At 34.3% G+C, this 14533-nt stretch overlaps 1 protein-coding gene across 1 annotated transcript in view; it reads left to right on the forward strand.

The window, feature by feature from the left end:
- Positions 1-14533, forward strand: part of LOC308641552 (RING finger protein 17-like) — a gene marked incomplete at both ends in the record, with an annotated part of 66438 nt that overhangs the window by 11020 nt on the left and 40885 nt on the right. The window contains 3 exons of the mRNA XM_081280223.1: positions 1017-1128; positions 2099-2179; positions 3813-3913. Of these exons, the coding sequence (XP_081136349.1) occupies positions 1017-1128; positions 2099-2179; positions 3813-3913 (294 nt within the window). The remainder of the gene's footprint in view (positions 1-1016; positions 1129-2098; positions 2180-3812; positions 3914-14533) is intronic.

The following is a 14533-nucleotide window of genomic DNA, read 5'->3' on the forward strand; positions in this document are numbered from 1 at the left end:
CTAGCATGTATAAGGCCCTGGGTTCAAACCCCAGCATCACCAAAAAAAAAAAAAAAAAAAAAAAGAAAAGAAAGAAAATTCAATATATACTTTGAGATATTCTTTTCAGGGATGTGTTAAGAAATTGAATTGTATTTATTTATTTTTTATTTTGTTTATTTATTTTGGGGGGTGCCATACTGGGAATTAAACCCAGGGGTATTCTACTACTAAGCTACATCCCCAGTTCCTTTTTAATCTACTTTCTGTTTATTTTTAAGTACCAAGGACTGAACCCAGGAATACTCTACCACTGAATGACACCCATATCCTTTTTTTATTTTTTATTTTGTGATGGAGTCTCACGAAGTTGCCCAAGCTCACCTCAAATTTGGGATCATCCTACCTGAGATTCCCAAATAGATGTTATTACAGGTGTGCACAACTTCACCCAGGAAGAAATTGTAATTTTTATTTTTATTTTTTATACCAGGGATTTAATTCAGAGGCATTTCACCACTGAGCTACATTCCCAGCCGTTTTTATTTTTCATTTTAAGACAGGGTATTACTAAGTTTCTGAGGCTGGCCTCCAACTTATGATCCTCCTGCCTCAGCCTCCCAAACTGCTGGGATTACAAGCATGCAGCACTGTACCCAGCAAGCAATTGGATTCTTGATTAAGTTTCTATGAGAGCATATTTACTCATGTTTTTTTCTCTTATCTTTTTTTTTTTTTTTTGAGAGAGAGAGAGAGAATTTTTAATATTTATTTTATAGTTTTTGGTGGACACAACATCTTTATTTTTATGTGGTGTTGAGGCTCAAACCCAGCGCCCCGCGCATGCCAGGCCAGCGCACTACCTCTTGAGCCACATCCCCAGCCCTTTCTCTTATCTTTTAGAGGTAATTGAGAACCCACTGCACATGTTCTTATGAATCATATAAATTATTTTCAACGAGATAAAAATCAAAATAGAAGTTTAAAACCCTTATATTCATGTTAACATTTAAAATAATGTACTTCATATTTTCTAGGATAAAGAATTGTTCTCCAAACTTTAAAAAGCCAGCTGATCAGCTAACTGTTGGTTTAGAACATTCAACCTCCATTCACAGGACTGTTTCAAGCTCATCAGCTGTGATGTCGGTATGAGAAATACTAGTCATGAAGTAAAATAAAACCAAACATTTGGCTTTTTCTTTGGTAGCTTACCTTTCTTCTCACAAAGTTCCCATAATTTCAGATTCTTTTGGAAACAAAGGTAACAGATAAACCCACTTTCCTTACTTGAATTTCCTGTTTACTCTGGGCATGAATAAGTCTAAACTATTCTTAAACAATTCTCTTTTCTTCCTATTTGTACGTAGCTTCTTCCCTTTGAACCTAATTACTGAAACCAGATTCTATGAAATACATACAAAGTACAAGTTTCTAAATTCTGTATGTGGTTTTTCCAGTTACTTTAATGGCAACCAAAATGCCTAACTGAATTTGTAATTGAAGATAATGATGTTATTGTTGAAGATTGAACTTTTTTTTTTTTTTTTGTAGTACTAGAGATCATTAATGGGCTAGGAGAGGGGAACAAGTACTTAAATCTTCGTTCTTTGCTTCAAGTTGAAGTCTTGTTTTTTTGGTTTTGGGTTTTTTGTTTGTTTGTTTGTTTGTTCGTTTGTTTTAGTATTTTTTCTAGTTGTAGATGGACACAGTATCTTTATTTATTTATTTTTATGTGGTGCTGAGGACCGAACCCAGTGCTTCATCTGTGCGAGGCAAGCTCTACCACTGAGCTACAGCCCCAGACCTCAAGTTGAAATCTTAATAAATAATCTTATTTTCCTTAAAAACTGTTTATAATTTTTGTGTGCCATGATAAATTGTGCATGATAGTTGAAAAATGGTAACAGCATCATCCTGGTTTGTAAAAATATATCTATGGGAAAAAATCTAGAATGCTTATTGCCAAAAATCTGAAATGGTGTTTATCTCTGGATAAGCAAGAGTAAAAGTGTTATTTTTGTTTTGTAATCAAAATATTTTGAAGTTTTTGCAATTATAATATAATGTATCTAAGCATCTAATTTTATATATGTATGTGGTTCCCCACCCTCCTTAGGAGACTAAAACTACAGAAGAAATTGATGAATCATTGAAGATAGCAGGCTATAATTTTGAACAATTAAATATTGCTGTAAAAGTAAGCATTTTATATGATTAAATTCTATCAAGAAGTGAAGCATGTCCTCTTTAAATGTGTACATTTAGATGCGTTATCACAGAGCTTTGAGTTTAGCAATGAGTTATTAAGCTGATAATCTAATAATAGAGAATCACAAAAGAAGGGAAAATTTCTCCCATGGCCTGCCAGGATTGGACTTGTAGCAGTCTTGTTATACTAGGAACTTGCTGTGAGCTATATTTGTCTCATAAGCATCCCTGCTCATCTTTTCGATATTTGCATATTGTTTGGCAATATCCCCCAAATGAGAGAAGTTTATTTTCTTTTCTCCCTGCTCTTCTGGCAAAGGAGAGACTTACTCATTTGATGTCAATAAAGAAGTTCTTAAGCACCCAATAACAACAAAATTACAAGTAGGGAGTTAGATTATGCTGTGGATGCTTTTTTGCATAGAAGATAGGACATTTTTAATTGGCAGACAGCCAAATTTCTCAAAAGTAATGAGAACTATGATAAAAGTAGTGAGATACAAGAATTGTAAAAACATTGAGCAAAGAAGGCAAAAGAGAATGATAACTGAGAAACAGTTATAAAATCAGTATTAGAATAATAAGAAAAGCAAATCTATAATAAACTGGGGCTAGAAATTCACCATCTGAACTTAGGAGGGGGAACACTTCAACCCCAAACGGGCAACAGGTGGCTTTCTGCTCCCTCTACCGAATATTCCTGTCTTATACAATGCAAAATATATTTGCACCATCTCAACATCCCCAGAATCTTGATACCCATTTCAACATCAACTCTTAAATACAAAATCTCATCTAAATATCTTCTGAGTTATAGGTGAGACTCAATATGATTCATACTGGGGTAAAATTCCTTTCCACCTGTAATCTACACAAGAAAGCACTAAAAGCACTTTGGTGGACAGGCATAAGGATAGACATTCTCATTCCAGAGTGTTGAAATTAGAAGAAAAAGAGAGGGTCATGGATCCTATCAACAGTTTTAAAAGCAATTCAAAAATGCAAAGAAGCACCAGGCATAGGAACACATATGTAATCTCGGTGACTTGGGAGGTCGAGATAGGAAGATTTCAAGTTTGAGGCCAAGCCAGCCTCTCAACTAATGAGACCATATCTCAGAGTTAAAAAAAAAAAAAAAAAAAAAGTAATGGGGATGCAGCTCAGTGTAAAGCATTTCCGAGTTTAATCCCCAATACCAAAAAACAAAAATAATAAAAATAAATTTATGGAAAAGCTAACTTCAAGTGTGATTTCTAAGTTTTTTGGTTTTGTTGTTTTTGTTTTTATTTAGGGAATCATGCCATAGAGAAATGCAACTACCTAAAATGACTTGTGTCCTGTAATTATAAAAGAATTAAGGAAAAAAATTAGAAAACTTACCAATAAATTTTTTTAGGTCTTTTTGCCAGATTATTAGTACAAAATGCCAACAAGGGGTGGTCTTACAAGTACCAGGACTTAAAATTGAACTTTGTTTCAATTTTACTGTTTATTATCATCTAATCTCCTCTTGCACTATTTTGAAAAGTTTAGAAAGTACCTGTTACTTTCAAAAATATATTGACAGTTCTACTTGGGCAAAGTAAATATACCAAATTAGATCTTTGAATTGTTTTTCCCAGATGCTTGAACGCATAGAGAATCAAACAAAAGAGGAGACACATAATCTTATAGAAGTTTTTGAGAAACAATTTGATAAACTTGTTGCTTCTCTTGATTCCAGGTAATAAAATACAAACACAATGAAACCGAAGTTTTTTAATACTAACGCCATTTTTTTCTTTTGTTTAGATGAAGTAATGAATAACTTTCAAACAAGTTTGGAATGTGTGGTCTCTGTAGGCTGATTTTTAAAAATATATATAGTTTTAGTTGAAGATGGACACAATAGCTTCATTTTATTTATTTTTCAGTGGTGCTGAGGATAGAACCCAGTGCCTCACACATTCCTGGCAAGCACTCTACCACTGAGCCACAACCCCAGCCCCTATAGACTGATTTTGAGAACTTAAAAATGAAATTGGTACTTTTTTCTTTTTTGACAGTGTCAGGGATTTAACCAGGAGTTCTGTGCCACTGAGCTATATCTCCAGCCCCATTTTTTAAAACTCTGAGACACAGTTTTACTAAATTGCTGAGACTGACCTGTAACTTGTGATCATCCTGCCTCTGCCACTGTGCCTAGCTTGTACTTTTTTTTTTTTTAATTTTAGCTATTTACTTCTGGTCCCGAAGCTAATTTAAAATTAACAAGCTTTTTACTTAAAGCAATTTGCACAGAAAAATAAAAGCTTATGCCTGTAATCCCAGCAACTCAGGAAACTGAGGCTAAAGGATAGAAAATTCCAGGCCAGCTTCAGCAATTCAGCGAGACCCTGTGTCAAAATTAAAAGGGTTGGAGATGTAGCTTAGTGCTAGAATGCTAGAGTAGCCTCATGGTAGAATGCTTCTGGGCTCAATCCCCAGTACAAAAAAAAAAAAAAAAAAAAAAAAAAAAAAATCACACCAAAACCCTCACATTATTGAGTTACTCAGGCTTTTCTCCAGTTTGTAATCCTTCTGCTTCATTCTCCCAAGTAGTTTGGATTACACACATGCTAGGCAAGTACTTTACCATTGAGCAACATCCCCAGATCTCTGTATTTTGAGATGGTCTCCCTGAGTTAATTAATTTTCACTATCTTGACAGTGTCTATGTATGTATATTTACTGATGATTGAGTCCAGGGCCTATGCATGCTAGTAGGCAGGTGCTATATCATGAGGTATGTCCCTTGCCCTTGTTAGAGTCTCTTAATTGATGAATTTTTTTTTTTTTTTTTGGTACCAGGGATTGAACTCAGGGGCACTCAACCACTGAGCCTCATCTCCAGCCCTATTTTGTATTTTATTTAGAGACAGGGTCTCACTGAGTTGCTTAGTGCCTCACTTTTGTTGAGGCTAGTTTTGAGCTCACGATCCTCCTGTCTCAGCTTCCCTAAACTCTGGGATTACAGGCATGCACCACCGCACCCAGCAATAAAAGTCCGGTTTATTATTCTTTTTTGCTTGTGCTTTTGGTGTCATATTAAAAAAAAAAAAATTGCCAGATCCAACATCATGGTGCTATGTTTTCTTCAAGAATTTTGTAGTTGTAATTCTTATATTTTGATCTTTGATCTGTTTTGTAATTTTTGTTTATAGTATAAGATAAGGGTCCAACTTCATTCTTTTGAATTGCACATTCAATTTTCCCAGCACCATTTCTTGAACAAGACTGTCTTTTCCACATTGAATGGTCTTGGCACCTTTATAAAAAATTAGGTCAAACTATATGTTAAGATTTAGTTAGTTTAAGATTTAGTTTAATTTCTGTTTTATGCTATTGATCTGTGTCTTTGTGTCAATACCATACTATTTCCATTACTGTATCTTAGTAGTAAGTTCTTAAATCTGAATGTGCATCTTTCATATTTGTTCTTTTTGAAATTGTTTTGATTATTCAGGAACTCATTAAGACAACTTTTAGGATGGGATTTTCTATTACTGCAAGAAAGTCATTTGGATTTTATAGGGATTATATTTATTGGTAGATCACTTTGGATAGTATTGACTTGTGTGTGGTGGGGGGTGCGTACTAGGGATTGAATTCAAGGGTGCTCTACCACTGAGCTACATCCCCAGCCCTTTTATTTATTTATTTTAATTAATTTATTTGTCTTTTGTTTTTTGGGGGTTTTTTTTTGAAACTGAATCTCACTAAATTGCCAGTGCTGGCCTCAAACTTGCAATTCTTCTGTCTCTGCCTCCAGAGTCACTGGGATTACAAGTGTGCACCACGGCACATGGCTCTGATTTATTTTTATCTTACTTTTAGCACACATTTATCAGGTTCCTTCTATCTGCCAGGCATGGTGCTAGGAAGTGGAGAATATACAAATATCTTCCAGGAACTTCACAGCTTGGTAGTATGAATCTGAAAATGAAATGCCACTAATAATGAGATAAATCCTGGGATTATAGGCATGTCCCATCACACTGCCCATTTAGTTATATTCTTAATTTCTTTAAGCAATTTTGTGTAGTATATGGTATACAAGTCTTTTCCTTCTTGGTTGTTTAGTAAGTAATTTTGATCTTTTTGTTTTATTTCATGTTTGAGACATAATATTTGTACACTCATGAGTAGTGGTCAATTTATGATAATTAGCATATCATCACTTTATCACTTCTTTTGGCAACTATATTAAAATTACTCTCTTCTAGCTATTTTCTAGCTTCTATTCAGATCTTTAGACCAGTTTTTTAGGTGGGTTTTTGTTTTGCTATTGAGGTATTAAAGTTCCTTATTTATTCTGTATATTAACTCTTATCAAATGTATGTTTATAAATACTTTCTCCTGTTCTGTAGGCTTTCTCTTTGTTCTGTTGATTGTATCCTTTACTATATTCACTCTACTGTGCCGCATATGAATGATAACATTGTACATGTTGATTTATACTTTCTTTTCTCTCCCCTTTTATTTTCACTGGTCACTAGGAACCACTATTCTGCTCTCAACTTCTGTGGGATCTGTTTTTTTTTTTTAATATTCTCATTATGATTAATTCATGAGTAAGATCATTTGATATTTGTCTTTATGTAATTGATTTTTTTCACTTAACATAAGGTCCTCCAGGTCCATCCATATCGCCAGAAATAACAAAATATTTTGCTTTGTATAGTTGAATAGTATTCTATTGTGTGTGTGTGTGTGTGTGTATCTATATCGATATATTCCAGTCTCTGGAATTATTTGTGCTAAATTATTTGTGCTCAGCTTCTATTCAGATACATATCACATTTTCTTTAGCCTTTCTTCCATTGATGAACATTTAGGTTGATTCTATATTCTGGCTATTGTGAATAGTGCTATGGTAAACACAGGTGAACAGGTAGTTGATTGGTTGGTGGTTGTTTTCAGTACTGGGGGTTGAGCTCCAGAGCACTCTAACCACTGAAATATATTCCCATCCCTTTTTATTTTTTATTTTGAAACAGGATCTTGTTAGAGTGCCAAGGCTGGCCTTGAACTTGTGATCCTCTTGCCTTAGCTTCCCAAGTCATTGGGAATGTGATGTGCCACTGTGTCCAGTTTGAGGTGTTTTTGTTCTTGTTTTTGTTTTGAGACAGTGTCTCACTGAATTATTTAGGCTAGCCTCAAACTTTTGATCCTCCTGCTTCACCCTCCCAAATTGCTGGGATTACAGGCATGCTCTACTGAGCCTGGTTTACAGGTGGTTTCATTTTTTATTTTGAGTCCTCACTGAGTTGCTGAGGCTGACCTTGAAGTTGAATCTTCTTCCCATAGCCTCCCAAGCTAATGGGATTACAGGCATGACACTGTGCCCAGTGCCCTTTATTTTTCTCTTGCCTAATAGATCTGTCTAGGATTTCCAGTACCATGTTCAATAAAAGTCATGAAAATGGACACCCTTGTCTTGTTCCACATCTTAGGAATAAGTTTTTAATTTTTCTCTATTCAATATGATACCAGCTGTGGGTTTGTCATATGTGGCCTTTACTGTGTTGAGGTACATTCCCTATATACCTGCTATGGTCTTTTGATCTTGAATGCCCCCCAAGGATCCATGTGCTGAAGGCTTGGTCCCCAACCAGTGATTTTTTTTTTTTTTTTGGTTTTTGTACTAGGGATTGAACTTTAAACTGAAGGGCACTTTACCCCTGAACTGCATCCCCAGTCCTATTTGTGTGTGTGTCTGTCTGTACGTACTAAGGATTGCACCCAGGAGTACTTTACCAATGAGTTACATCCCCAGACCTTTTCTTTTTTAATTTTGAAAAAGGTCTCACTAGGTTGTTGAGGCTTGCCTCAAATTTGCAATCCTCCTTCCTTGGCCTCCTGAGTTGCTTGGAGTAGAGGTATGCATCCCCATGCCGGCCTCAGCCAGCATTATTGAGAGGTGGTAGAACCTTGAGAAGATGGGGCCTTGAGAAGATGTGGAAGGAAGTTTGGCCACTGAGGTTGTTCCCATGAAAGGGATACTGACGTCTTGGTCCCTTCTATTCCTTCGTAAGCCATCAGGTCCTGAGCTTTTCTTTGCTGGAGATTTTTGTTGTTGTTGTACCAGGGATTTGAAAGGGTGCTTAACCATTGAGCCACATCCACAGATCTCTTTTTTTTTTCCCCCCTTTCCCCTGAGTTGGCTTTGAACTCGCAATCCTACCTTTCTTGAGGACTTAATTTTGGTAGTTTTTAATGTGTTAAGGAATTTATCCATTTCTTACAGGTTTTCCAATTTGTTTATAATAACTTCTATTGATCTTTTATATTGTTGTGGTATCAGTTGTAATGTCTTCATTTTCATATCTGATCCTATTTATTTTGAATCTTCTATTATTCTTAGTCTAGCTAAAGATTTGTCAACTGTGTTTATTTTTTGAAAAAAATATTTTTGTTTCATTGATTTTTTTGTACTTTTTTGTCTCTATTTTTTTGATTTCTATTCTGATCTTTATTTCTATATACTTCTGCTAATTTGGGGTTGGAGTTTGTTCTTGTTTTTCTAGTTGCTTAAGATACATTGTTCAGGGGCTAGGGTTGTGGCTCAGTGGTAGAGCACTTGCCTCAAATGCATGAGGCATTAGGTTCGATCCTCAGCACCACATAAAAATAAATAAAGATATTGCATCCATATACAACTAAAAAAAATTATAAAAAATACATTGTTGGGGCTGGGGATGTGGCTCAAGTGGTAGCGCGCTCGCCTGGCATGCGTGCGGCCCGGGTTCGATCCTCAGCACCACATACCAACAAAGATGTTGTGTCCGCCGAGAACTAAAAATAATAAATATTAAAAAAAATTCTCTCTCTCTCTCTCTCTCTCCCCTCTCTCACTCTCTCTTTAAAAAAAAAAAATACATTGTTCAGTTGTTAACTTGAAAGATTTTTTTCTTTTTTAATTTAAGCATTTGTTACTTATGAACTTCTCTTTTAGAACTGTATTAGCTATAGTCCAGACATTTTGATGTATTGTGTTTCTATTTTCATTTGTGTCAGGAAATTTATATTTATATTTAATTTATTTTTTTAAAATATATTTTAGTTGTAGATGGACACAATACCTTTATTTATCTATCTTTATGTGGTGCTGAGGATTGAACCCAGGACCTCACAAATGCTAGGCTAGCGCTCTACTACTGAGCCACAGCCCTAATCCCTATATTTAATTTCTTTAATGACTCTTGTTGTTCAGGAGCATGTTGTTTAATCTCCATGTATTTATATTGTTTCCAGAGTCATTGACTTTCAGTTTCATTCTTTTGTGTTCAGAAAAAAAAAAAAAAAACTTGGATGTTCTTTTTCGTTAAGACTTGTTTAATTGCCTAACACATGAGCTCTCCTGCAGTTGAAAAGAATATGTATTGCATAACTGTTGGATAGAATGTTCTATAAATATCTATTAAGTCTCTTTGGTCTAACATATATTTATTTATTTATTTTATATGGTGGTGAGGATTGAACCCAGGGCCTTGCACATGCTAGATGAGCCACAACTCCAGCCCCAAACATATAGTTTAAATCCCATGTTTCTTTGTTAATTTTATTTCTGGATGATCTATTCATTGATGTAAGCAGGGTGTTGAGCCCCCTACTATTACTTTGTACTGCAGTCTGTCCCTTAAGATTTGTTAATGTTTGTTTTACATATTTAGGTGCTCCAGTGTTAGGTGCTTATATTTTATAATTGTTTTTATTTTCTTGTTATATTGGCTCTTTTATCATTGTTTGCCTGTTTCTATAGTTTTTGACTTTAAAGTCTATTTTCTCTGAAAGAAATACAACTTCTCTTGATCCTTTTTGGTTTCCATTTCCTTGGACTATCTTTTCTCTCCATTCCCTTTTGGTCTGTGTATGTCCTTACTAAAGAAACAAATATCGATTTTAGGTGGCATAGTTGGATCTTTGTTTTAAAATCTGTTCTGTCACTTTGTGCCCTTTAGTTGGAGAATTTTAATCCATTCACATCCAAAGTAATTATTGATAGGTAAGGACTTCCTGCTGCCATTTTGTTGCTTATTGCTTGATTTATAGTTGTTTTGTAGACCCTTTGTTCTTTTCCTTTTTTTCATCACTTGATTTTTTGCTTTTTAATTTTAGTGTACTACTTATATGTTTTAGTTTAGAGGTTACAATGGGGCTTATTAGAAACGTAGTTATAACACATTATTTGAACAAATGTCTACTTGACATTGATCACAGAAAGAAAGGAAAAACTGTATATTATAACTCCTTTTCTCCCCACATTTTGAATTTTTAATATTTTCAGTTTACATCTTTTTATATTGCCTATCCATTGACATTCTGTGATTATTATTTTCATTTTTATTTTTTGTCTTTTAATCTTCCTATGTGGGGTATAAGTGGTTTATTCCTTGGGATTGTGGTATTACACAGTTTTTAAAAAATTTTATGTGAATGTTTACTATTACCTATGAATTTTATATTTTCATAAGCTTTGTGTTACATATTAATGCTCTTTTCAGTTTTAAGTACTTCCTTAAGCATTACTCACAAGACAGGTCTGATGTTAATGAATTTCCTCAGCTTTTGTTTGTCTAGGAATGTCTTTATCTCTTCTGTTTTTAAAGGATAGCTTTGTCAGTATTCTTGGTTGGCTTTTTTTCCTCAAGTACTTTGAATATATCATCCATTCTCCCGACCTACATGATTTCTGCTGAGAAATCTGTTGTTATTTGTGTTGAGAATCCTTTATAAGTAATGTATGTCTTTTCTCTTGCTGCTCTTAGAATTTTTTGTTGATAGTTTAATTATTATGTGTCTTGGTGAACTCCTCTCTGGATTGTGTCTCAAAATAAAAAGGGCTCAGGATGTAACTCAGCAGTAGAGTATCCTTGAGTTGAATCCCCAGTACTGCCAAAAAAAAAAAAAAAAAAAGCAAAACCAAAAAAATCAGAGGATTACAGAACCCAAAACCTATTTTCTACCCATCCTCTGCCCGTCCCATTCAAGATATGACTATTCACTCCCACTATGATGTGCAGCCCTCACCAAAGACCCAAATACAGTAGAGCCTCCCAATCTTGGGCTTGAACCTCCATAATTCTTGACCAAAATAAACCGTCTTTATTTCATAAGTAGCCTTTGTCAGGTATTTCATTATAGCATGAAGCTAATATAATAATGATGCCATCTGGCACAAGGCTTTTATTTCTGGGGAAATTTTTGATTACTGATTCTCTCTTTATTAGTCTGTTCATATTTTGTAATTCTTTATGAGTGAGTCTTGATAGGTTATGTTTCTAGGAATTTGTCAGCTTCATTAGTAATAGTCTCATAATCCTTTTTATTTCTGTAAAATTGGTAGTAAGTGCTCATTTTCTTTCTGATTTTAGTAATTTGATACTTCTCTTTTTTTAGTATAGCTAGATTTGTCACTTTTAATTTTTAGAATCATATTTTTAGTTCATTTTCTCTGTTGCTCTTTTATTTTTCCCTTTCCTTTTTTTTTTGTTTTATTTTTGTTTTGTGTGGGGCTAGGGATTAAAATTAGGGCTTCACACTTAAGCACTCTACCAGTTGGTTACATCTCCAGCCTTTAAAAAAAATATTTATTTTGAAACAGGACCTCACTAAGTTGTCCACACTACCCTCAAACTTATAATCCTCCTGTGTCAGCCTCATGATTAGTTGGGATTGCAGGTGTGTTCCACCATGACTGACAGTTCTCCATTTTATCTCTGCTGTAATCTTTATTTCCCTCCTCCTACCATCTTTGAGTTTAGTTTGTTCTTTTTGTAGTTCTTTATGGAATATAAAGTTTAGATTGTGCTTTTCAAAGTTTTTTTTTTTTTTTTTTTTTTGCAAGGTACTGGGAGTTGAACAGAGTGTTACTCTATCACTGAGTTACATCCCAACCCTTTTTATTTTCTTTTTGAGAATGGATCTCACTAAATTTCCAACCCTCAAATTTGTGGTTCCTCAGCCTCTTCAGTAGCTGGGATTACAGGCATGTGCCATCAGGACCAATTTGAAAGCTCTTTTTAATTTAATTTTTAATTATTTTATTTTTTGTGATTCTGGGGATTGAATCCAGGGCCATGCACATGCCAGGTAAGGCAATGTACTTTGAACTATATCCTTAGACTTTGAAAATATAATTATTTATAGCTATAAATGTCCATCTCAAAACTATGAATATTTTGTGTTTTTACTTCATTTGTTTCAGCATTATTTCCTAATTTCCCTTGGAATTTCTTCTTTTACCCATTGAGGTTTAGAAGCATATTCTGTAATATTTACATATCTGTGGTGGTCTTCCTGTTTAATTGTTTCTAGTTTCATTAGTAATAATCAGAAAAGATTTTTTGTATGATTTTAATCTTTTAAGTATAGTAAGACTTGTGATATAGCCTAACAGAATCTATCTTGGAAAATGTTACATGTACACTTGAAAATGTGTTTCTCATCCAGGTGCAATGGCACATCCTTATAATCCCAGCAACTCAGTAGGTTGAAGCAAGAGGAGACCAGCCTCTGCAACTTAGGCTCTGTCTCAAAATTAAAAATGAACAGGGGGCTAGGGAATATAGCTCAATTGGTAGAGTGCATGCCTCACATACACAAGGCCCTGGATTCAATCCCCAGCAACACAAAATAAATAAATAAATAATGAACAGGACTGGGGATGTAGCTTAGTGGTAGTTTGATAGGAAGGAAGGAAGGAATTTCTCCTATTGCTGGGTGAGGTGTTCTGAATATCTGTTAGGTCCAGTTGGTTTACATCTTTGCTGAAATGATCTATTTCTTTACTGATTCTGTTTGGATTTTTTTATGCATTATTGAAGTTCGGGTATTGAAGTCTCCAATTATTATTTTATTATTTGTCTATAATCTGCCAGTTTATGAAAATAAAAGAATAAGTGTATAATTCTGTAATCTTTCTTTATATATTTAGGGTTCTGATGTTTGGGGTGTGTATGTTTATAATTGTAATATTAAAGTATGTTTTGTCTGATGTTAGTATACATAACCCAGCTCTTTTGGTTACTCTCTGAAAGAGATATCTTTTTCTGTCTTCACTTTCAACCTATGTGTGTCTTTGGATCTAAAATGAGTTTCTAGCTGTGTGGGGGAACATACCTGTAATCCCAGCAATTTGGGAGGCTGAGGCAGGAGGATTGCAGATTTGAAGCCAGCCTGGGCAGTTGTGAGACCCTGTCTAAAAAAGGACCAAGGATATGTAGCTCAGTGGTCAAGTGCCTCCAGGTTCAATCCCCAGTACCAAAAAACTAACTAGTTATTTGCAACAGTATACACTTGTGTCATGGTTTTTTTAAAAAAAAAAAAAGAGAGAGAGAATTTTTTAATATTTATTTTTTAGTTTTTTGGCGGACACAACATCTTTGTTTGTATATAGTGCTGAGGATCGAACCCGGGCCGCACGCATGCCAGGCGAGCACGCTACCACTTGAGCCATATTCCCAGCCCATTGTGTCATGGTTTTTACACTTAAAATCTATAACTTTTGATTGGGAAGTCATTCTAGTTACATTTAAAGTAATAGCTAATAATAATTTTTGCTGTTTTGTTTTCTGATTTATAGCTTTTTTATTGTCTTTAATTTCCTCCATCACTGCCTGCCTTGTGTTTACTTGATTTTTTTTTGGTAGTGATGCATTTTAATTGCCTTCTCACTTCTTTTTTGTGCATATTCTGTAGATAGTTTCTTGTGGTTACCCATTAGAATATATATAAATACTATTATTAACCATCTGTTTTGAGTTGATAGCTTCAGTTGCATAGAAAAATTCTGCTTTGTATGTTCACTCCCTTTATTTATTCTTTTATGTTGTAAATTACGTATTTATGTATTAGGAACCTATCAACATAGTTCTGTTCACTTTTATTCTTTTCTTTTCTGTTCTTCAGACAGTATTATTTTAATTGTCCTATCTTCAAGTTTGCTGATTAAATCTATATAGTGAATTTTTTTGTTCTTCAGTAATTGTACTTTTTAGAACAGAATTTTGGTTTGGATTCTTTTTATACTCTATTATCATTTTATTATTGTGTCATTTTCCTCTCTAGTTCTTTGTTTATGGTTTCCTTTAATGCTTCAAGCATATTTAAGACATTTGTTTCAGATTTGAGTCCAGTAACTGTTCTTTTTTTTTTTTAACCTTTATTTTATTTATTTATTTATTTATTTTTATGTGATGCTGAGGATCAAACCCAGTGCCTCACACGTGCTAGGCAAGCACTCTACCACTGAGCCCATTGTCTCCTCTTCTTTACAAATAGTTTTCACCACTCTATTTTCTTCCTTTGAATGGGCCTTAT

Source organism: Spermophilus citellus (genome assembly GCF_964194105.1).
Source record: "Spermophilus citellus genome assembly, chromosome: 2".
Classification (NCBI taxonomy): Eukaryota; Metazoa; Chordata; class Mammalia; order Rodentia; family Sciuridae; genus Spermophilus; species Spermophilus citellus.